This window comes from Ascaphus truei, chromosome 9 (assembly GCF_040206685.1).
Source record: "Ascaphus truei isolate aAscTru1 chromosome 9, aAscTru1.hap1, whole genome shotgun sequence".
NCBI lineage: Eukaryota > Metazoa > Chordata > Amphibia > Anura > Ascaphidae > Ascaphus > Ascaphus truei.
The window spans coordinates 57,149,275-57,172,667 of NC_134491.1; the positions used below are offsets into that span (position 1 = coordinate 57,149,275).

Here is a 23,393-nt window from a genome sequence, read left to right on the forward strand (position 1 = left end):
ATTTGATGTTGCGTTACCATGGAGACGATCCCAGACACAGACTGAAGCAAGGAAAGTTGAGGTTCCAGAGGCCTCTGCGATACCCCGGGATTTAATTTTAATGCCTTTGGGAAGAGCGCAGGGCAACCACAACCGCCCGTGGCCCTTTCCTCCCAGAAAAACCTCACGCGCACCCCTGATCTAAATGAAGTTGAGCATAGACAGACAAACTTTAGCTGCTGGGATGAGAATATTGTGTGCGAAATTTCTACTGAAACACACAAGCAAGCGCGGAGACTCCTAATAATTATCTGAGCACAGACTGGATCCCATGGTTAGGAGACTGGAGGCAGAATGTAAGAACTGTAAGCTGAGGCTGCAAAGACTTTGGGAGACGATTCACAAGCTAACAGATGTTTAATGGCCCCATGTACTGTGTTACCTGGTGTCAGGATAATAAAAGCTCATATTAAATCCTCAGTATTTATAACATCAAATATTCTTTACAGTTAAATAGTTTCCAGAGCGGTGAGATGTAGTAAGGCTTAAAAGCAAGTTTAGCAGAACAATCAACAGATAAAAGTGACCTTGTCCCAGAGTCATATGTTTCACCAAGGTGAGCAGAGGGATTAATATAACATAACAGGAAAACAACAAACAACGGTCTAGAACCCTGCGACAGAAAACGTGTTATATTCACACAGTGCGTGTCAGTGTGTGTGTGTGTGTGTGAGAGTCAGTGTGTGTGTGTCAGTCAGTCAGTGTGTGTGTGTGTCAGTCAGTGTGTGTGTGTGTGTGTGTGTCAGTCAGTCAGTGTGTGTGTGTGTGTGTGTGTGTGTGTGTGTGTCAGTGTGTGTGTGTCAGTCAGTGTGTGTGTGTGTGTCAGTCAGTCAGTCAGTGTGTGTGTCAGTCAGTCAGTCAGTCAGTGTGTGTGTGTGTTAGTCAGTCAGTGTGTGTGTGTGTGTGTCAGTCAGTCAGTGTGTGTGTCAGTCAGTCAGTGTGTGTGTCAGTCAGTCAGTCAGTCAGTGTGTGTGAGTCAGTGTGTGTGTGAGTCAGTGTGTGTGTGAGTGTCAGTGTGTGTGTGTGAGTGTCAGTGTGTGTGTGAGTGTCAGTGTGTGTGTGTCAGTCAGTGTGTGTGTGTGTGTGTATATCTCTGTGTGTGCTATTCTCCCCTCTCTCCTGATTTCCTTCCTTCCTCCCCCCCCCCCCCCGGAGGAGTAGGGGGTCTCTCTGAGTCCCCCAGAGCACCCCCCTACTCTCTCCCCCTGCGGGCGGGAGAGTTTTGCGCTGCGGCAGCGCACTGTTGGGGCGGACGGGTTAAGCGGCTGCTCACTGTTGGGATGGGAGGGTTGCGCTGCGGCTCACTCACTGGGGGGCGGGAGGGAGGGCTCAGAGGGCTTCACTTAAAAAAGGACTTAATTAAAATTAAAATATGATGTATGTCTTTATATAGCACCATTAATGTACATAGCGCTTCACCGTAGTAATACATGCAAGAATCATATAAATAACAAATAGTACAAATAACAGCTCATGGGAATAACTGCTTCAGGCATAAAAGTAACATTTTGGAACAGGAGTCCCTGCTCCGAAGAGCTTACAATCTAATTGCTATTTAGGGAGAACATACAGACAGTAGGAGGGCATTCTGGTAAGTGCGTCTGCAGGGGGCTAAGCTTTATGTATCGTGTATAGTATTAGCCACAGTGCTACTCATATGCTTCTTTAAGCAAGTGTGTCTTAAAGGTGGATAGAGAGGGTGCTAGTCAGGTATTGAGGGGAAGGGCATTCCAGAGGTGTGGGGCAGTCAGTGAGAAAGGTTTAAGGTGGGAGGGGGCTTTACATACAAAAGGGGGTAGAGAGAAGACATCCTTGAGCAGAACGCAAGAGTCGGAATGGTGCACAGCGAGAACTTAGGACTGAGATGTAAGGAGGAGCAGAAGAGTGTAAAGCTTTAAAAGTGAGGAGGAGAATGGAGTGTGAGATGCGGGATTTGGTAGGAAGCCAGGAGAGTGATTTCAGCAGGTGAGACGCTGAGACACATTTAGGAAAGATTAGAGTGATTCTGGCAGCAGCTTTTAGGATTGTAGGGGAGACAGGTGAGAGACAGGAAGGTCAGACAGCAGGAGGTTACAGTAACCGAGACAGGAGAGAATGAGGGCCTGAGAGAGTTTTAGCAATCGAGCAAACAGAGAAAAGGGCGTATCTTTGTAATACTGCGGAGGAAGTGACAGGTTTTAGATACATTTTGAATTTGAAAGAGGAGTCGAGTGTGACCCCTAGGCAGCGTGCTTGGGTGAATGATAGTACTTCCAACAGTAATGTGGAGGGAGGTAGTAGGGCCAGGTTTGTGAGGAAGTATGAGGAGCTCTGTTTTTGCCATGTTAAGTTGAAGTCGGCGGATGGCTATCCAGGATGATATTGAAGAGACATTCAGAAACGTTGGTCTGTAGAGCAGGTGTAAGGTCAGGAGTTGAAAAATAAATGTGTGTCGTCAGCATAGAGGTGATTTTTAAACCCAAGAGATGTGATTAGGTCACCTAGAAAGACAATAGGTCCCAGGAAAGAGCCCTGGGGTACCCCCACGGAGAGATCGATAGAGGAGGAGTTAGCAGAAGAGACACTGAAAGTACGATGGGAGAGGTAAGAGGAGATCCAGGATAGAGCTTTGTTCCGAATACCAACAGTATGGAGAATGTTAAGGAGAAGAGGGTGGTCCACAGTGTCAAATGCTGCATAGAGGTCGAGTAATATGACCAGAGTGTAATGACCTGTCTTTGGTAGTATGGAGATCATTAGTTATTTTAGTGATGGCTGTTTCAGTCGAGTGAGCAGTGTGGAAGCCAGATTGCAGAGGGTCTAGGAGAGAATAGGTGTTGAGAAAGTGGAGCAAGCTAGAGATTACAATATGTTCAAGGAGTTTAGAGGCAAAAGGCAGGTGGGAGACAGTTCGATCATTAGAAAGACAGGGTCAAGCTTGCTGTTTTTGACAAATGGTATAACTGTTGCATGTTTGAAAGAGGAGAGAAAGGTACCAGAGTAGAGGGAGGAGTTAAAAATGTGTGTGAGGGTAGGGATTATAGTAAGCGCAAGAGGTTTTAGAAGATGGGAGGGAATGGGGGCCAAGAGAGCAAGTGGTAGAGGGAGAAGAGGAGATCAGCAGTGACACATCCTCCTCTGAGACAACGGATAAAAAGTCAAGGAAGGCAAGAGGAGAGCTAGGAAGCAGTGTAGGATGGAGGAGGAAACATAGGGGGTGTTCTGAAGTATGGATTCCACCTTTTCCTTAAAATAGTCAGCAAAGTCCTGAGGTGAGATGGAGGATGAAGAGGCAGCTGAGGGTGGTTTGAGTACAGTCAAACACAGAGAAGAGTTGGCGTGGGTTAGACTTGTGCGCGTTGAATAGTGAAGAAAATTAGGTTTGAGAGAGGGCAGAGTTGAAACAGGGTAGCATAAATTTGTAGTGAAGGAAGTCTGCGAGAGTGTTCAGAGGAACGAGTGGAGGAACGCAGAATGCGCGTGTGAGAATTTAGCCAGGATCTGGGGTTAGAAAGGCGAGAACGGCAGAGAGAAAGCGGGGCATGTAGATCAAGAGGATAGGGCAGAAATGTAGGTCCTGACCAGGTTGTCATGGTCTGGAGCAGAACTGAGAGAGGAGGAGGAGCATAAAGTGGAATCAAAGGCTGTTGCTGCAGTCCACTGTTGAAGGCCAAAAGAAGTTTTGAAAGAAAGCATGAAGCCCAAGGGAGAGAGGGGTCATCAATGTGGCAGTTGAAGTCCCCAAGGAGAAGAACAGGGGAGTTTGAAGAGAGAAAGAAAGCCAAGATTCAAAGTGAGAAAGGCAGAAGGGGGATGAGATGGGGTAGGTGGGCGATTGATGACTGCCACGTGGATGAGGAGAGAAGATCTGGACAGTGCGAGTCTCAAAAAGGAGGGAAAAGCAAGAGAGGGAGGAATTGGAAGGGTTCAGTAGCGGCTGATAGAGTAGAACAGGAGCCCCACGCCTCCACCCCTGCCATCAGGACGCGGAGTGTGGGAGAAAGATGCCACCATAAGAAGGCAGCTTCCAGAGCAGAGTCAGACTGAGTCAGTTATAACAAATAGAAGCAGAGGGTGAGAGAGAAGGAAGTCATGCACAGAGAGGAACTTGTTAGAAAGAGAGCGAGCATTCCAAAGGACACAGGAGAAAAGAGAGAGAGTAGGGAGGGTGGCAGGGGATGGGTATGAGGTTGGAGGGATTGACACCAGAAGTAGAAGTTGCATGGGGGAGGCGAGGACGAGAGTATGTAGGAATAAGGCAGGGACAGGGATTGGGAGAGATATCCCCAGAAGCAAGGAGGAGAAGCATGGATAGAAAGAGAATGTGTGAGGATGATTTGTAGGGGTGTGTTTTAGTGCAGGGGGTATAGCTGTGTAGTGAGAGGGTGCAGGTAAGAAAGTAGTTCATGTAAACTGAGAAGTGGTGAAGAAAGGAGAGATGGAGATAAATGAATAGCATTAGAGACAGAATGAGGATGGTAGAAAGAAGTGCATAATTTGAAAAGAAACGAGGTCACAGCAAATATAAATAGTAAAAGGAGGCATGGCAGCAATAGTGAACTGCTGAAATGTGCAGTCTGGGATAGATAATTTCCTCCTTTCCAGCGTAGATCAAACTCGGGAATCTGGGCCAGTAGGTGGTGTTCACTCCTTTTGAAATACCTTTTAAACTAGAGAACTACATTTAAAAAAAAAAGCGTGCAAACACTGAACACTAAATGTAGAGTAGTAATAAAATATAAATCAGTGTCAAGTACAGACATAGGTATTCACAGAACAATGGTTCCCTATGTGGAGTGCAACACGAGGGAAGGGAGGGGGAAGGACAAGGTAAGGGAAAGGAGGGGAGGGGAAGACAACGGGAAAAAAAGGGTACAGGGGAATAAGGGGAGCAATGTTTGGGGGGGGGGGGGGTGATCCCCTGCAGGCCCTTTCCCAAAGATCAATATAATCAAAACGTACTTCCCTTACCACCTATGGAGAAAAACCTCCCTATGTGGTAGAGAAAATGTACAGGCTAAAGAGAGAAAGCAATCTGGTTCAATAGTAAAAAATCACTCCTCCAAACACAGGGAAGAAGTCAAAAACAGCCCAGCAGGGCAATGTAATAGTGTCACCAAAACACAAAAGTCATTTAGGATTAGAGGAACGTTTTTAAAATTGCTCCGTACAATTAAAGTCAGCAAGTACTAAAAACTAGAAAAATCCTCAATAGCATTAAAAAGGTTCTAATAAAACAGGATGGCTCCTATTCAATTTGGTAATAAGTTTAGATACAGTTGTCAAAATGTAATATAGGGCAACACACTGGCGGTTCTCACAATAATGAATATTAAAATACTGAAAGGGCGTTATATCACTCTGCACTCCTATCCTAAAAGCATTTGTGTATGTTGAACTTGTTGTGTTAATTACATTTCAGAAGATTGAAATATTGAATATTACATAACAGAATATTGAAAAACTACAAACAAAATTTGACAAGCAAGAAGGACAACAAATTTACTTTATGTATTACTTTATTTTAACAGTATTTGATGGTTTCAAATAAACAGTATAAATGAGTAAAGCTAAACATGTTTGAAACAATAAATTAGCACTTACATTATATTTACCCAAACCCCACAATTACAGGAGTTGAACAGCATATGTAGAGAACGGTATACACAGTAACAATTAAAAAATAAAAATCCTTCAGAGTCCAGTAACACGCTAGTGGCCATTACAGAGGCCCAACCAGCTGCTCAGAGATATCGGACATTTCCCCAACTTCTAGCCAGCATCAAAGACATCTAAAAGTAGAGTGATTCATAAGTTCACGTATGGAATATGTATGGCAGCAACTTTCAAAATATCATAATACGCAACACAAACCTGCAAAGGCCGACTGTCTATACGTGTGCCTGTATACGTGTGCCTTTATACATACGTAGAACATCACAAGTCTGGGGAGCAAATAAGTGCAGACAATTTAGAAGCTTTTAAAGATCGCTCTGCGGTGCTCCAGGCTTCACAATGCACAGCAGTGCCGCGGTACCGAGAGACTAGCGGTGCCGCGGAGGGTAGCACTGTAAGTGCACAGGTAAACAATCCCTTTGTGTAGGCGTTATCGCGACTATGACGTGTGCAAAAAATATATAGCTTTGGGAGCATATTCTTCAAGCAGCAATTGCCCTTCCCCCTCCCCCCCCCAAAAAATGCTTACCTAAACTAAAAGGTCCCTCAGAACTAATCCGTTATCCCTTGACTTCTAGAACAGGGGTACTCAACTCCAGTCCTCAAGCCCTCCCCAAAAAGATACAAATATACAAACACAGCCGCTGGGTCACCAATAGAAAGTCTAAACTTCATCTCCTGATGATGCTGCAAAATATTATTGGTTGCCCGGACCCCACAGCCAAACCAACAACAACTGCTTGACCATCAGGAACTGTGGAATCACCACAAATTATTTCTGGGGACCCCCTAGATTAGGCAAGAAGGAAGGAGAAAAAAAAAAAAGTTAAATTGCTTTTTTTTTTATCCCTCATTTCTGGAGCACCGTGGATTAAAGTGCTAAACAGCTCTGGTTTGGGCTGTGGGGACCAAAAGGATGCAGCCGGCTTTAAAGGAGCAATCCCTCCTAGGACCAATTCCAGCGACCTGTTTAAAGTGTCTCATTTGGGTATTTTTTTTTAACCCAAATCTGACACCTAGAAGTATTATTTAGTTAGAGTTGGGAGGGAGCGATTTCCCCTGGCTGCTCCCTGCTGTGTGATGTCACTGTGTGATGTCACTGTGTGATGTCACTGTGTGATCAGCGAGTGCTTGTACAGCCAGAGTCTCCATAACATGGGTTGTTCGTCTAATAAGGACAGGGTGGGATACGGGTGAAGAACACTTCCCAATTCAGAGGCCCCCACGAAATTCAACTGGCTGCTATGTGGGAACTGGCACTTTCCCCTCTTTAATTTGTTGGTCGCATACACTTAGAAATGGTTAGAATTCACTTTGTAAAAAACGGTACTTCTAAAATAAAGTTGTAAACAAACAATTTCATATATACTGTATAGATAAAACAGTAAGCAACCTCACGCTTAATTTCAATATACCATTGTGTAGCTTTCTAGATATTGTTATTGAGGTTATAGATAATTCACTGGTTGAATTGTTTTAATGAATACGTGGAGAATTACAGCCAATATTATTTAAACTAGACATGCTGAATGTGAAATCTGCTGTGTTAAGTAATCAATGACACATACATGTACTGTTCATGCATGCGTGGACATGTCCACAGACAATAGCCACGCTACAACTCTGTATATCCACCTTTAACCTGTGCCTCTGAAGCAAGAGTATTACAAACAGCAAAGTGGAAATATTTTGGACCAGGCAGTGCTTTCCTATTAAATGTAACATGTTACTAATGATATACCATCTCAAAACACAACTGGCTTTAGCAGCATACCAATTATTACAAAATTAGCAGTTATTTGACCATAGTGTTTTTTTTTCAGATGACCTCCCATTCATCTTCAAAATCGGAGTGCACTACAACACTGTCATTTTGAGGAATGTTGGGGTAATGGCTGTAGGTCCTTGTAAGACGCTGAAGAAGGCAACCAGTGGTACCCACTGCCCAGAGCTCATCCATAGGTGTCACTGTAAAGAGACCATGCTAGATCAATAAACAGCATTTCAAATTATTTAAAGATTTAGAATCATAACAGATCTTCCCAGCGGCGGAAATCCGCTGCCCCTAGGTACGTACATAGGCCGGGCGCCTCCTTTCGGCCGCCCTCCTCCCGATTCGCCACGTCAAATGACGCCGCGGACATCACACGTCATGACGAGACGCTGTGTGACGCCACGTTGGTGACGTTCACAGCATCATTTGACCCTGCAAGTCGGAAGGAGGACGGCAGAAAGGAGACAGCAAGGAGGCGCCTGGCATATGTAAGTGACTTCCCATCTGGCCCGATAGCGCGGAAAATGTATATGGGGGCAGACATTTTTGCCGCCCAAGGCCCGGGCCTAATGGTAAATCTGCCACTGAAATGAAACACCCCGTTGTGAGGCCCAGTACAACTATATGCATCTTTAGATGCTTAAGATACCTTGCAGCACAGCTTGGTAACTAGGACTCATGATGGCGTCTTTCTGCACAGAAGGTGTCTTATTAGGTATTACTTAATAAATATGGCACTTAAAATGCTGCCTCTGGTTTTAAATTAGAATGGAAGCCATCACAGGCAAGGGTTAATTGTTGCTGTAATGTGCGGTATGTACAGTGCGGAGAACACTGCCAGTGGTATGAAATGATTGTTCCCGGCAGTCGCTATTAGCACAGCAATATGGAAGAATCAGCATCGACCCAACATACTTGAAGTTGCAGTCTAGAGTTGTATAATACAAGGGGAAGAAATGTGCAAGTCCTGCTGCAAGAACATAAGAAACAGAAAGACCTGCGAGTCTGAAGGAGTATGCCAGCAGAACAATAGATTCTTTCATCACAGTATCCCTCGTACTAAATTTACTCATATTTGAAATTCCTTAAGGCAGCAGTGCAAGCTGCCTTTTTTTGTTTTGTTCCCCCCTTTAATATGTGCATCAATACAATCCACACAATGATAAGTAATTATCTAAGTTGCCGATCGATTGGTGAAGATTTGGCTCTGGGGTTCACTAAATGGCCGTTAGTGCAGCAGAAGAGGACCAAAAGATGCAAAGTTCTGTGGGGAAGATCATGTGACCAGGTAGTCACTGGATACAATTGGTGCACTGCTAGAGAGGGGGCAGGGCTCAAAAATGGGTGTGCCAGAGCTTGTCTCAGAAGAGGAAGGGGATGTGACTTTGTAAATGGTTGCTATAGAAACAAAATGCTAGTTACATTATAATACAATAAAAAAATGTAATTCAGAGTTGTTTGAGAAAATACTTGTAGCATTTTTTTTTTTTAGTACAAAACTGAAAAAAATAAAATAAAAAAAAAAACCCACGCATTTTGGCCCATTCTAAAAACAGAGTTTATAATGTAAAGTCACCTCTTGGCAGATGTATTTTAGGAAGTGCTCAGTGGGCCACAGTCCATCAGTTTTGTTTTTTTAACACGCACTGGACATTTTCAAAACCATTTCAAAATAAATATTAAGTAAACAATGTACTTGCCTGTTAGGCAGGTTATATTTCCTGGGATTTTCTTCCAGTAGTCTCCAGCTGGATTCTTTTCAGTAATTCCATAACGTCGTGTTATGTCTCCATTTGGACAGCGTGCCCACACCGTTCTTGTACTTACAGCTAGCTGGCATGCTTGCAAACCTTTATATTGAAATATCAAGAGAACGGGTTGGGAAGAGAAACACGGCACACACGGCAATGTATCCTTTTGAAAACAAAAAAGTGAACTTTGTGGTCAAGATAATTCACATGTCCCTCACTCTGCCACATACTGGGGAGTACACTGGGTCCAACCCAAGTGAAAATGCCTTCCAACCCTGTATAAATCATTCAAACCTTCTTTCAATAAGTATCCCATTGGTTAATGTTTGTGCACAGGGCCAGTAGTAGGGCAGTGTGTACTTTATTATTTATGTTTTATACATATAATATCCGTGGCTGCTGTAGGTCATCAGCTCATGCCGTGACGGTCATCTCAGACAGGGGAATCATTGGAAATACATGTGAAACAAAACACTTACAAAGTGATTGCTGATGTAGGGCTTATGTTCAAGTGCTTATATTTGGGGTGATTTAATAGAGACATTAACAGGGTGTTTTTTTTTTTTTTGTTTTTTTTAAGCAACGGGGCAGCCATGTTTGTATAAATGTTGGAAAGTCCTAATAATGCTTCAGCTGTTTGGTATTGTGTGGTTATATTCAGTGCTGCAGAATTCATTATTCTTTTTGTTGGGTGATTCAATGAACAGGTGGTAATGGTAAGTAATACAAGATAGTTACACATGGGTTAACAGAAAGAAGCTTATTTATAAAATAAAAATAAAAGTATTAATTGCACATACCAGGTACATGCTCCCAATCAATTCCAATCGGCATTTCTTCAGTAATTCCAATTCGCACATAAACATTACATTTGTTATCAATTGTCCACAGCATGTGATCATTTGGACTGGAATACACACACATCAAGCTGATTCCTACAGGCTAGAAATATACAAACTGCATTATTAACACAGAAGTTATATACAATACGGATCTCGGCTACACCTCCATCACACACAGGGAAAACACACACACACACACACACACACTATTAACTCGTTTATAACCAATGATTTACTACCAACTGTAGATACTAGAATAGGAAATAAGACTCCCACCGTTTCCGTCCGGGTACGTGAGACAGGCTCACCTTGTTCACTCTCTACTTCGCAGAATAGCGTCAGACACCTTATTACCATATGAGGAATTTCATACTAATCCCATTACCTTCTATTATGTACTGAAACCTATTACCTCGATAGGGTTGTCAGCGATCATTTGTATTTGGAAAAGCACATTACATGGTTTAGCGGTGCCCCGGTGAGAACAACTTGGATATAATTGAAATGTGAGGAAATATTATATCCCCTATTCAATATGCTATGAAGCAGGTTCTCTGTGTCATGAAAATCCACTGAGCCCCATTAAACTGAACTATGCTCAGAGCCTCTTCAGACACAGAATCAGTTTCACGACATAATGAATAGGGGCTCAAATCAAATTCATCTGAAGAGAGATGGAGCAAACTGTTCCAAGATTTGCTGCATCTGTAGTGTAAACAGGATTTAACATTGTGCTGCGAAGTGGCTTTTTCTGACCCTCCACCATCTTTCTAAGCCCTAAACCCACCGTTTAAGGCTTGTGTCTGGTGGATGAAATGCTCTGTGATATTACAGCAAAGCCTCAAGCCCTCATATTTTGCCCAAGGGCCCCTCTGTTTGGCTGCAGGGACAAACATTTTATATTTAGGGACTGAAATAGGATTGGACTGGTCAGTGTACAAGTGAATGCATCATTATATTTGTTGTTTTACCGTTTTTGTACTCCTGAATCTCGTAAACCTGTATGGAAATGCTCTGAACAGTAAATCTGAGCCACTGAGTCATCTGGCCAGTATATTTGGTATTTATCAAAGTCTGCGTGCTGATTTACAGGGAGTTCTGTTACCTCAGGGCTTTAGGTGGATTTCAAAGCTGCCAATAGTGGAATCTGCAAGACCAGCAGAGTTACTTGGTGTCAGCTTTGTAAACATGTAACGCAAGGGAGATCAACTCCAGTTCAAGACCCAACAGGTCAGGTTTTCAGGATACCCCAGCTTCAGCACAGGTGTCTGAATCTGCCACCTCTGCAATATCCTGAAAACCAGACCTGGGGGGGGGGGAGAAATTAAGAGCAGCCCCAAAAACTCAGCCCTGAAAACACTGCACGGTCTTGGCATAGAAATGGTCTAGGATATGGAATGTGCACCACCAGGTCCCTAATACGACTGTCCTGCAAAACTGGACAGAAAATGAACTCTGGTTAATCTCAGATTATTCTAATCTGCCTTTCAACAAGAGTCTCTTCGTAAATAGAGTCTGAAATGAACTTTGTACCTGTGCAGAGGTTTCCCTTGAAGACTGGGGTGCTCAACGCCAGTCCTCAAGCGCCCCCAACAGGTCAGGTTTTCAAGATATCCCAGCCCCAGCACAGGTGCCTCAGATGCAGTGTCTTTGGCCAAGTCCCCGGTGGAGGCTGCTGCACGCGCGCCTGGCATCGCGTGCACAGTTTAAAAACAGTGAACTGCGGTCTGTAGGCAGCGAAGGTGCAGGGGGGCGTGGCCAAAACGTGAGGGGTGGGCAGTGGAGGAGACAATTGATCTCATGTACAGTTTAAAATGTATTTGCAGAATGAAACTTAGGAGAGATGTTGCATCCTAAGTGCTTTCTAATTGCATGCATCACTGAGGTTTAACTGTGGCATTACACTTTGCTGGCACTGCAGATAATCATCCTAGTCGCATGCTGGTTGTATCAATTATTAAAGATTGTTGGGTTGTGCACAGACAGGAGGACCAAGGATCGTTTACATACCAACAGCACCATCACCACGCATGAAACTGTGTTAGCCAGTATAATAGACCAACAAAGTAAGCTGCGTTCCTATTGGCCCAAGCCATCTCCTTTCCTATTGGCTTCCAGCGCACCATGTGACCGCGTCGCTGCACGGGAACACAATCTTGTTGTATCCCCTGCTGGCTGACGCGCCACAGCGCCTCGTGAGCTGGCACGGAAAGTGACACCAGGGCCTGCCAGTACCGAGGTGAGTGACTGGTGTGCGCCGTCACCACCGGGGACCAGGCCTTTGACACCCTGTAAACCTGACTTATTGGGGGGGGAGGTAGATGGGGCTTGAGGACTGGAGTTGAGCACCCCTGCTTTAAGATATGCTTTGTTAATAAAATGTTGCATTATATAAGTTCTCGCGGGTTAAAAAAAACAAACAAAAAAAAAAACACAAGAACACTCCACGGTACAATATACAATACCACTTGTGAGCACATTCACGTTTCAGGTCTGCAACCCTGCCTTTCCCCATTATCTCTTGGCACACAGTGCTTCCACTGCTGCCAGGGATTCTGGGTAATGACATGCAAATGAGCAGTGTGTCACCTTTTGCTTCATGTCCATTAGGACACGAGTAATATGCCCAATGATGTAGGCCTGTGATATGGTACAAAAATGTTGACCATTTGGGTACCGTTTACATGCAGCCTCTTGTAAACTGCGAACAGAAACATTTCAAGTGACAAAGGATACAATGTGATAAAGGAGTTACAAGGATCACTATCCTAAATACCAAAAACATTTAAGAAGGTACAAGGTCCCTGAATTAAGCTACTGCTTGTATTGCTGGCTGGAACTAAAAACAAACACCAACGCCATATTTATTTTCATGATCAAGTGTACAACATTAGCAAGGCAATGCCATTTATAGATCTTCGCCCATGGCCAGTAAACTTTAGTTTAAACATTATTGCTCCACACAAGCTAATCCACTTAAATAGCTCTACAAACCATCCACATTTCGGCCTGTCGGCTACACCAATTCTCTTAAGACAGGGGTCTCAAACTCCGCCCTCAAAGCCACGAACAGGCCAGCTTGTATGGATATCTCTGCTTCAGCACAGGTGGCTCAGTCGAGGACAGTTACTTGTGTTGAAGCAGGGATATCCATAAAATCTGGCATGTTGGTGGCCCTTGGGGACTGCGTTTGAGACCCCTGTCCTAAATCTTTCTAAACCAATGGATAAAAAAGGCTGGCTGCGAAAACATTCACTATATGTGCAAACTACTTAAAATGAACATTTGTTCCTTCATTTCTGCATCAAAAAGGTATTGATAATTACCGTATTTTCACATTTAAAAAACATATATATAATAAATAATAATAATAATAATAATAATAATAATAATAATAATGTGGACACTTCTACATAGTTCTCTTAGAAAGTGCTACTTTGTCCCTAAGGCTGTTAACAATGTCTTGGTTACAGAACAGATTATGTTTGTGTTAATATCGGGAATAAAACAGAAATACTGCAGCCGTGTTTGTCCGGTTGCGATAGTACAGAATAAATGAGCTCTTCAGTGTTGGGTGATACCTTTTTTTATTTGGACTAAAGGTATGTCATAGGACAAGCTTTCGAGAGTTTTCCTCTCTTCCTCAGCTCAGAAATACTGGTTTACAAAGGAATCTATGGCTAAAACTGAGGTCAGGAAACAGGAGGAAAAAAAAAGATTTAGATAATGTCGGTTGAGAAAGGGATGTTTGAAGAAATTGGAAGGGTAAATATCAGCATAGATTCTTGTGTACAGATCATAGCAACCAGTTTGTATTTAACAGCTACACCGGGGGCCTTGATAAATGTTTCATCTGACGTTTTGTACCAGTACAGAGGACATTTGCATAGTTTACAGGCTTCATATTTATGTACACCAAATATGATAATCAGGCAGACCATGAATGGGATTTCTGTGTGCGTCGCTTTTTACCTGTATGGGTGGCTCAATCATGATCCATGCTGGCAACATCATACTCGGGTTAAGAGGTTGAGTTCCTACTCGGAAATAGATAACTCCGCACGTGTCACATGCCCAAATGTGCTGATTTCCGCAGGACAAGCTGCACAGTTTTACAGGCCCTAATGCAACAAAACAGAATAAGTAACATTAGAAATGAGATATCAGCCACTAACCAAGTGATTTTTTAGAGGTATGTAAAAAAGCAACAGCACAGACTTGCTTGATAGAAACACCTCCCTGTTGGAGGCAGATTATAACACCAGGAATACGCTCCCAAATTTGACACGTAAGTGGCAGCATGAATTCTACTGAAATATTAACCGTAGAGCATTTTGTAATTGATCTGTGCTATATAAGAGCACAAAAAACACATTATTTTGCTCCGGCAAAGAACTTGCAGGAATGTGCTCTTCCCTCAGCTTGGCTATTACCAAGAGGAGCTTCAGTACGGGGACAGGATTTCTAACAAAATAGAACTACTGTATTACCTGTTGCATGTGCATTAAAACATCTCACTTCTAGAAATTACATTATATGCAAGTTTGTATTCACGTACTTTAGTATCCAGTTATTTACAGTAGTTTATGGACCAGAAATGAACAATAGCATTAAGAACGTACAGACTCAAACCGTGTCAGGCTGTTTGCTCTGTACTTTGCAGGTAACCTTAATCCATATAAATGCAGCATGGCGCTGTGCACAAACAGTCATATTGCTTTCTCAAACATGCAGAGTACTCAATCCTCAGAATGTTAGCTACAAGTCCAATCTCAAAATAAACGCTGATACCCGAGACGTGGGGAGAGGACACGACTTGCCAAAGAGCTCAGATATACAAAACAAAAAAGGCGTTAGAAAGTGCAAGACGAAATCGCTTTAAAAAAATAAAATATCAGCACAGAGTGCTGGTTTAATGCATCTGGATCTTATCAGAGAGATAATACAGATAAGGAGGGGGCGGGGGGGGAGAGAATACATCTGTGCATGCACTTGTTAAACACTGACAGCAGAGGGAGCCGCCAGAGGCACAGACCCTCCAGATTTACAAACTAAAACGTTAAAATAGTCTTCAAAAATACTTCTAGATGTCAGATTTGGTTAAAAAGACATGAATCACCCAGATGAAACCCCTAAAAACCATGCAACTAATGGCCGTGACCTTTGGCACTGGCTGGGATTGCCCCTTTAGTAGGGGAGGGGGTTTGGCAGGGAACGCTTTTGCTTTGATACCAAGCTCTAGGAACAAAATCTGCAATGAAAAAGGAATTAGAACGACATGAAGAGACAAACATGCAACAAAGCTGTGCAAGGGGTGTGTGCAATCCGGCTCCTTTAAAAACCAATCACCAAACACATTAACAGGGCACAGTGATGTTTTGGAGTTTCGTGCATCACAAATGCCATTCTCCGTGGCCATAAATATCCCGGAACGCATCAGAAAGCAAAATCATTCCCCACAACCGATCATATCACAGCACCAAGGTCAAATCCAAGTCACCGACAGCCTGTGACCACTATGGAGACTGGCCAACAGCACACAAATGCATAATTATTTGGATTAAATGACCTCACAATCTAACAGATTTAGCTTGTCTACAAATCTCTATTACAATCCAAGTTCACAGTTCTATAGACAGTGTTCATGTATAAATCCATTGCACATAAACCCAGACAGATTTTATTCTGGCCTCATAGGATAACCTCATTGCCATTTACATGACACTGGAGATATTCAGCTGGAGAAATGTTTGTCAATAGAGTGCCCTGGTCTCTGTCCTATTCAGCTTTCTTCCAATGTAATGAAGTAGGCAGATGTAACTTAGACATAATGTCCGCCACGAACCTGCAGTTATTGACTTTACAATGAGTGTAGAGTCCATGGCCACAAGTAGTGCTAATTATCCAGCAAGATATTTATCACATTACTTAACGTGCAATATAGCCACAGGCATGTCCTGCCATTCACTGTATTACATGTGTGGCTGGTACAGGGATGGAAACATTCTTGGCCCAAGCACGGACCATGCCTGCAATGTGGGTTTCTATTCCTCTGGAGTGATCTGTAGGATGAACTGTTCTTTTGCTGCTGCTGGCATTCGTATAGTATGGTCTGAGTATGACTAGAATGTAATTAGGGAGCACTGTAATGGGCCGAATACCAAGTGCATTTGAATGTATGTTTGTTTATTTATACAGTGCAGACAGCTGTACTTGGCGCTTTATAAGAAATGGCAATACAGTACAGGGAATTAGAATATAATAAGTGACACAAATAATATCAGACAATAGGAAAGGAAGTCCCTGCCCCGGAGAGCTTACAATCAAAGTGGTATGATGGGAAACCTAGAGACAGCAGGTGAGGGAATAAGAGCAGTAGATGGCAGTGACTGTGGGACAGCAGCCATGAGTCTAGGCTAATGAAAGGCTTCCTTTAAGAGGCGAGTTGTAAGGTTAGTCTTACAGGTGGAGAGAGAAGATGCTTGGCGTAAACCCAGTGTGAGGGAGTTCCACAGGTAAGGGGCAGTGAGGGGGAAAGGGTTTAAGTGAGAGAGCAGTAGAGGTCAAAGGGGTGGAAAGGAGACATGTTTCAAATGAGTAAAATGATAGAAGTTTGTGCTCAAATTAACGAGAAAGAGCCTGTTTTGAGTGCCATGTGCAATTGGTAGTCTAACACGTATTTATATTCCGCCAATTCCATATTCCTTACAAATTATTTATTTAATAAGCCATTAAACTTTTTTTCCCTTACTATTAAACTCGCGTACAATTGTGAAGAATCTTTTTATGCATCTCTAGTCAACAAGTGTAACATTGGAACTAGAACCAAAAGGTCATTTTCCTGCACCCAGGACACACCAGAACCATCTGTTCATATCAATGCCATCTATCGATACTTTTCAACGCCATCTAACACACAAACACTAATATTCAGAATATTTGTACAAATACATAAGGCGTTTATCCAAGGATTTTGAAACACCTCTCATTTATCACGAGTCCCCCCCCCCCCAGAGTATGACTTTTGCATTTTATGACATTCACTTACAAAGTCATCCCAGTAGTGGAGTCTCACATCTACATGCGACATGTGTCTAAGTTATCGCTGACTGTCACGAGGCCTCAGCTGTTGAAATGTTGGTCCAAACAAGCGTCACTGCCTAGCCAGGTGGTATCAGATATCACTTACTAAGCTATGCTGCTCACACTAATAAAAATATCATTTGAATGTCCTTGGGCAAGCCAGATTTACAATACATATTCTTGTTATTCGCGCGGAATGGGAAAATTTAATATTTAAAAACCACTGCAGCCACATTCAACTGTCATACTAAGAACAAAAAAAGTGATTTCTCCAATTTTAGAAACCCCGATACCCACTGCGTAAACCTTAAACAAATGTAATTTTACAGAAATAGCCATCTGACGGCACAGAACATCATCTTCAGTTCTGTATGCGCTACAAACTCAATGTACAAATCCCCCTCCCCCAGGGCTATTTAAAATTCCATAAACCACATGTTGTAATCATTTGAAAATACTACATTAGAAACTGGGGCTCTGTTTAAGTCTTGCAATTCTGATTAAACCGGGAAGGGCTCGTTCTAGTTTTGGGGCAATTAAAATCACAGAATCTCCCAGGTTACTGTAATACGCTGGGCGTTAATCCCAGATCGGCACAAATTATCCCCCCTAGTGTTACAACACTAAACCACAGCTTCTAAATTAGATTAAAGCAGTGAAACATCTTTCCAGTCCCACAATGCAGTTTGACCAAACGGCTGTCACCATGCGTCCGACATTGCTAAATAAAAAAACACAAATACATTTAACAGGAGAGTTAAAATAATTTGAAATGCAAATGTACTTCATTTTTCATTATGATTGAATTTCACTTTACCCTTATATGCATTGCAGGTCACTCTGGAAGTGAAGGTGTCCGTGTTTGCCAGTACAAGTCAATATTACACAGCAGATAATTGAAAAAATTAAAGTAAATAAGGCACCTGGCCCCGATGGCATAGATCTAAGAGTTCTCAAGGAGTTCAGTAATAGCCAAACCATTACATTTATATACATATTCAAGGACTCCATTTCCACAGGCTCAGTACCACAAGATTGGCGTAAAGCAGATGTGGTGCCCATATTTAAAAAGGGAGCTAGATCACAACCAGGGAATTACAGACCTGCAAGCCTGACTTCAATAGTGGGGAAACTACTTGAAGGTTTAATACGGGATAATATTCAGGAATACCGAATGGAAAACAAAATTATTACTAATAGTCAGCATGGATTTATGAAGGATAGATCATGCCAAACTAACCTTATTTGTTTCTTTGAGGAAGTAGGAATTTAGACAAAGTTAATGCAGTAGATGTGGTCTACTTAGATTTTGCAAAGGCTTTTGATACGGTGTCACACAAGAGGTAGGTGTACAAAATAAAAGAAATTGGACTCAGTACAAATATATGCAACTGGATTGAAAACTGGTTGAAGGATAGACAGAGGGTTGTCATAAATGGAACTTTTTCAGGTTGGGCTAAGGTCATGAGTGGCGTACCTCAGGGATTGGTATTCCTGCTTTTTAACTTGTTTATTAATGACCTTGAGGTTGGCATCAAGAGCAAAGTCTCCATCTTTGCTGATACACAATTTTAGTAAGGTAGTAGAATCAGAGCAGGATGTAATTTCTCTCCAGGAGGACTTGGAGACTGGAAACTTGGGCAGGTAAATGGTAGATCAGATTTAATACAGATAAATGTAAGGTTATGCCTTTGGGAAGCAAGAATAAACAGACGACTTACAAATTAAAAGGGGATACACTGGAGGAATCCTTGATGGAGAAGGATTTAGGAGTGATTGTAGACAGCAGGCTTGGCAATAGTGCCCAAAGTCATGCATTAGCTGCAAAGGCAAACAAGATCTTATCTTGCATCAAAACGGGCGATGGATGGAATGGAAGTAAACATAATTATGCCCCTTTATAAAGCATTAGTAAGACCACACCTTGTATATGGAGTACAATTTTGGGCACCACTCCTTAGAAAAGACATTATGGAACTAGAGAGTGCAGAGAAGAGCCACCAAATTTATAAATGGGATGGACAATCTAACTTATGAGGAGAGGCTAGCTAAATGAGACACCTCTTTTCTAATGTAAACAAATCTAAGAGGGGATATGATAACTATATACAAATATATTCGGGGATAGTACAAGGAGCTTTCAAAAGAACTATTCATCCCAAGGGCAGTACAAAGGACTCAGGCCATCCCTTAAGGTTGGAGGAAAGGAGATTTCACCAGCAACAAAGGAAAGGGGTATTTACAGTAAGGGCAGTTAAATGTGTAATTCATTACCCATGGACACTGTGATGGCAGATGCAATAGATTTGTTAAAAAAAAGGCTGGACTTCTTTTTAGAAAGGAAAGATATACTGTACAGGGATATACCAAATAAGTAAACATGGAAGAGAGGTTGATCCAGGGAGTAATCCGATTGCCAATTCTTGGAGTCAGGAAGGAATTTATTTTTCTCCTTATGAGATATATTGTCCAATGATAACACTGGTGTTTTTTTTTTTTTTTGCCTTCCTCTGGATCAATAAGTAAGTATAGATATAGGATAAAGTATCTGTTGTCTAACTTTAGCATAGATTGAACTTGGACACGTGTCTTTTTGCAACCTCATCTACTATGTAACTATGTAGAACAAAGTTATTACACACCCAGCAAACACAAACAAACAAAAGAAGATAACCTTACCTAGCTGAGAAAGATCCAGCTTTGTCCAATGCATTCCTGTTGGGCAGTTTTTGGAAAGCGTTCTGATGAACACACATCCCTGATTATCTAAAGCCCAAACTGCATCACTGCAGGCTGAGAAATGTATGATCTCAGTCTCAGAAGGCAGCTGAACAGTAGATGGTCTAAACGGTGAATTCAGGTCACTCACACAAAACAGATCCTTTCTACTTTGACAAATCCAGAGGACACTTCCTGGGCGGGGGGAAAAAGTGAAATATACATTACCAGAAATTAAATGCATACTATTGACTTTTCTATTACTCTTAAGAATGGCTGAAAATGGGGCACTCTGGACAACTTTTTCATCAATACTTTTTTTATTTTTTAATCAAATGTCGACATTGTACATTTGCTGTACATACACATGCAAATCTTTGTCCAAAAATAGCTAATCAATATTTTAATAGGAGAGGCCAATGTGACAATCTGAACACAAAGTCACCAGCAGAAGACAGATGGCAAAAATAGAATGTTTATTGAAAACAATAAAAGTACTCAGCCCCTTTGTATCGGTTTCCTATAAAGTTTCTATTTTATCTTTATGTAATCTCTGCTCGAGTTCCTGGCTGGAGGTGGCCATTCAGCGTGTGGCTGTATCCTGAAAACAACTGAATGCAATACTGATCCTTAAATATAATAGGACTTAGAAGCCACAACAGCCAAACTGTTACTTTTGATTGGAGGTAGGGTGGGGAGGGAGGTCTGGTTTTGGGGGAGGTCTGTTTTGGGGGGTTGCATAGGACAAACTACAGATATATTTACACACCTTCTGTAGTTGAAGCTGTAGAGGCTGATACAGTGGCCCATTTTGTAGTAGAAGCTGTTCCCCGAGGCACAATATTATGCCAATAAGTGCCTGCAAGAAAGAACAAAAACGCAACTGGTGGTGCATTTGCATGTCTCAAACAGGTCTGCAACCCTGCGTTTCCCCACTACTGCTTAGAAATCAGTGCTTCCACTGCAGCCAGGGATTCTGGGTAATGACATGCAAGAAAGAATAAAAATCATGGAAAACAAAATCCCATGCAATTTCCTTATGATACACGACAGGTACTGAAGGATTTTAATTCAACCGACATAGTACTTTTTTTTTTATAGCAGTACAAAATTTTCATCCAAACATACATTACAGGGCCTGAATGCATGACTTAGTACTGCAAAATCTGAGGCCTGTGTTGGCAGCTTCTCCCCCGCGCCCCCCCCCCCCCCAAACAAACAAAACAAAAACAAAAAACACATTTACAGCTGCAGTGCCCCTTTTATATAAAACCTGATCAACGCTGCAGGATGGAGATACAGCATCTAGAAGTTGTGGACCTTATAAAATGCAGATTACAGGCCCATCTGCTCTCGGCACAGTTACCAAGAAGGTGTTTAGATAACAACTCTATAATGCACATGACTACATCCATTACTCTTTAATCATGAAGAATAGTGCGGGTCAGCGAATAAAGCCCTTAAAGATTTGCTTCCATTTCAGCCTCTTTGGCAAAGAAAGAATGGGATGATTTAATGGGCTGGTACACAAATGGTTTCACACAATATAAATAACACTTAACTCAGCGGTTCTCAAGAGCCCCTACAACAGGTCAGGTTTTCAGGACATCCCTGCTTCAGCACAGGTGGCTCAATCAGTGGCTCAGTCGAAGACAGCCACCTGTGCTGAAGCTGGGATATCCTGAATACCTGACCTGTTGGTGGCCCTTGAGGACTGGAGTTGAGAACCCGAGTTAACTTATTTCAAAACTGTACAGCAGGATGAAAACATTTTAGTCTAGCAATTTATCTTTGGATGTATACATTCAGTTTTGATGGCATACACCTGTAATGCGGATTTAATGTTATGAGATCATATGTGCCCAAAGTCTACAAACCTATTAGATTTCCTCTGGCTACATGAAACTCATTCTTGCCGGACGTTATCCACACACCGCTGCTGTTGACACTCAGAAGGCTGGGCTGACACTGCAACTGCTGTGACCAGAACGTCATTCGCAGCTTGTCTGCCACTTTCTCAACAGGGACCTGGGCAGCTGTGGCCACAGTTTGAGTCGCCTGGATTAGTGTTTGAAATAAGGTGTAATGGTCGAAAACAACATAATCGGTGACGCTCACCTGCAATAAAGAGCTCAGGTTAATTAATGAACTTATCATGCAGTAGGATCTTTACCTCTATAGAATAGAACTCGTGCAAGTAATTTCGCTATCTAGGATCAAAAGTCTAAATGCAGGTTACTGAAAGAGGAGGCAGATTGTCATCACAAACCTGTCTCAACTCTTCTTTTGCCTTGATCCTTACAAAAGGAGACATTGTTTTCATAATGACCTTAGAGTGCATCACCTCTCTTTTCCATTGGCTACCTTTCGAATACATTTTTCATTCTTTCCAACGCAGTGTTTAGATCAGAGGTTTACAACCTATTTTTGGTTAAGGAACCCCAAGTTAAATTCTGAGGAACTCAAACTATCTCCAATAGCACGTCTGATCAGATGCATTGTAAATTCTTCTGTATTTGATACAATTTTTAATTGATGAGAAAATTGCAGGGAACCCTGGTTGAAAAACAATGGTTTAGATCCCCCCCCCCCCCCCGCAACAGGTAAGGTTCATCAGGATATCCTTGCTTCAGCACAGGTGGCTCGATCAGCAACTCTGCTACCTGTGCTGAAGCAGGGATATTCTGAAAACCCGACCTGTTGCGGGGAGGGGGGTCTTGAGGACTGGAGTGGAGAACACTGTGTATTTACGGAAAATGCAAAGCATTGTTATCTGGGTAAAATAGGTGCACATGTAATAGGTTCATACTAAGAAAATGGTTAAATATTTACTACCCAGCACTAAAGCCATGTAGACTTTGTGAATGCTTCCTTCTGATAATCTTGACTAACTGACCAAAATGTGTCACTTTACACATATCTTAAAAAATAAATAATTAAAATGGGCTCCCAATCTCTTGGTCAGTTTTGGGAGAATGGGTTTAATTCTTAAAGGGAGAAGGAGCGGCTCAGTGAGTAAAGACACTGACTGACACCGAGATTGCTGCAGGGGTACCTGGTTCAATTCCTTGTGACATTGGGCAAGTCACTTTATCTCCCTGTGCATCAGGCACCAAAAACATAGATTGTAAGCTCTATGGGCCTGCAAAAATGTCTCTGTAAAGCGCTGCGTACAATTAGCAGCGCTATACAAGAACATGCTATTATTATTATAATTCATTTGTCTTGTGGCTGGCATAATCGCTGCATGTTTCTCCTGCAGCGTCAGCGTCCTGTGGCAAATTCTGTAGCACAGCCTGTGAGCAGCTTCAGCCACAGACCACCGAAACTGCACGAATGAAGGCAATAGAGAGGCAACTTCAGGAATTACATCTGTGTAGGAACTTCGAGGTTACAAATACATAGTTACAGTGGTAAGAAATGAAGAAATCAAATAAAAAAAAAAAAAAAAAAAAAAAAAGAACGGCACAAATACCACATTGGATTTCCAAGCTAGGAGGTGCCCAAGTTATAGGTAAACTCTGGAAACGG

The 23,393-nt window shown here is 42.3% G+C and overlaps 1 protein-coding gene across 4 annotated transcripts in view; it reads right to left on the reverse strand.

Annotated features, from left to right (window-relative positions):
• Nucleotides 1–5,519: 5,519 nt before the first annotated feature.
• The window catches only part of TECPR2 (tectonin beta-propeller repeat containing 2), a 36,470-nt gene continuing 18,596 nt past the window's right edge, over nt 5,520–23,393 (reverse strand). For all 4 annotated transcript variants that reach the window (XM_075615031.1, XM_075615032.1, XM_075615028.1 and 1 more), the window contains 7 exons: nt 21,740–21,980; nt 20,632–20,721; nt 19,824–20,057; nt 14,034–14,182; nt 10,020–10,161; nt 9,169–9,318; nt 5,520–7,662 (listed from right to left, as the gene is read on the reverse strand). In XM_075615031.1, the coding sequence (XP_075471146.1) occupies nt 7,514–7,662; nt 9,169–9,318; nt 10,020–10,161; nt 14,034–14,182; nt 19,824–20,057; nt 20,632–20,721; nt 21,740–21,980 (1,155 nt within the window). In that variant the 3' untranslated portion in view covers nt 5,520–7,513. The remainder of the gene's footprint in view (nt 7,663–9,168; nt 9,319–10,019; nt 10,162–14,033; nt 14,183–19,823; nt 20,058–20,631; nt 20,722–21,739; nt 21,981–23,393) is intronic.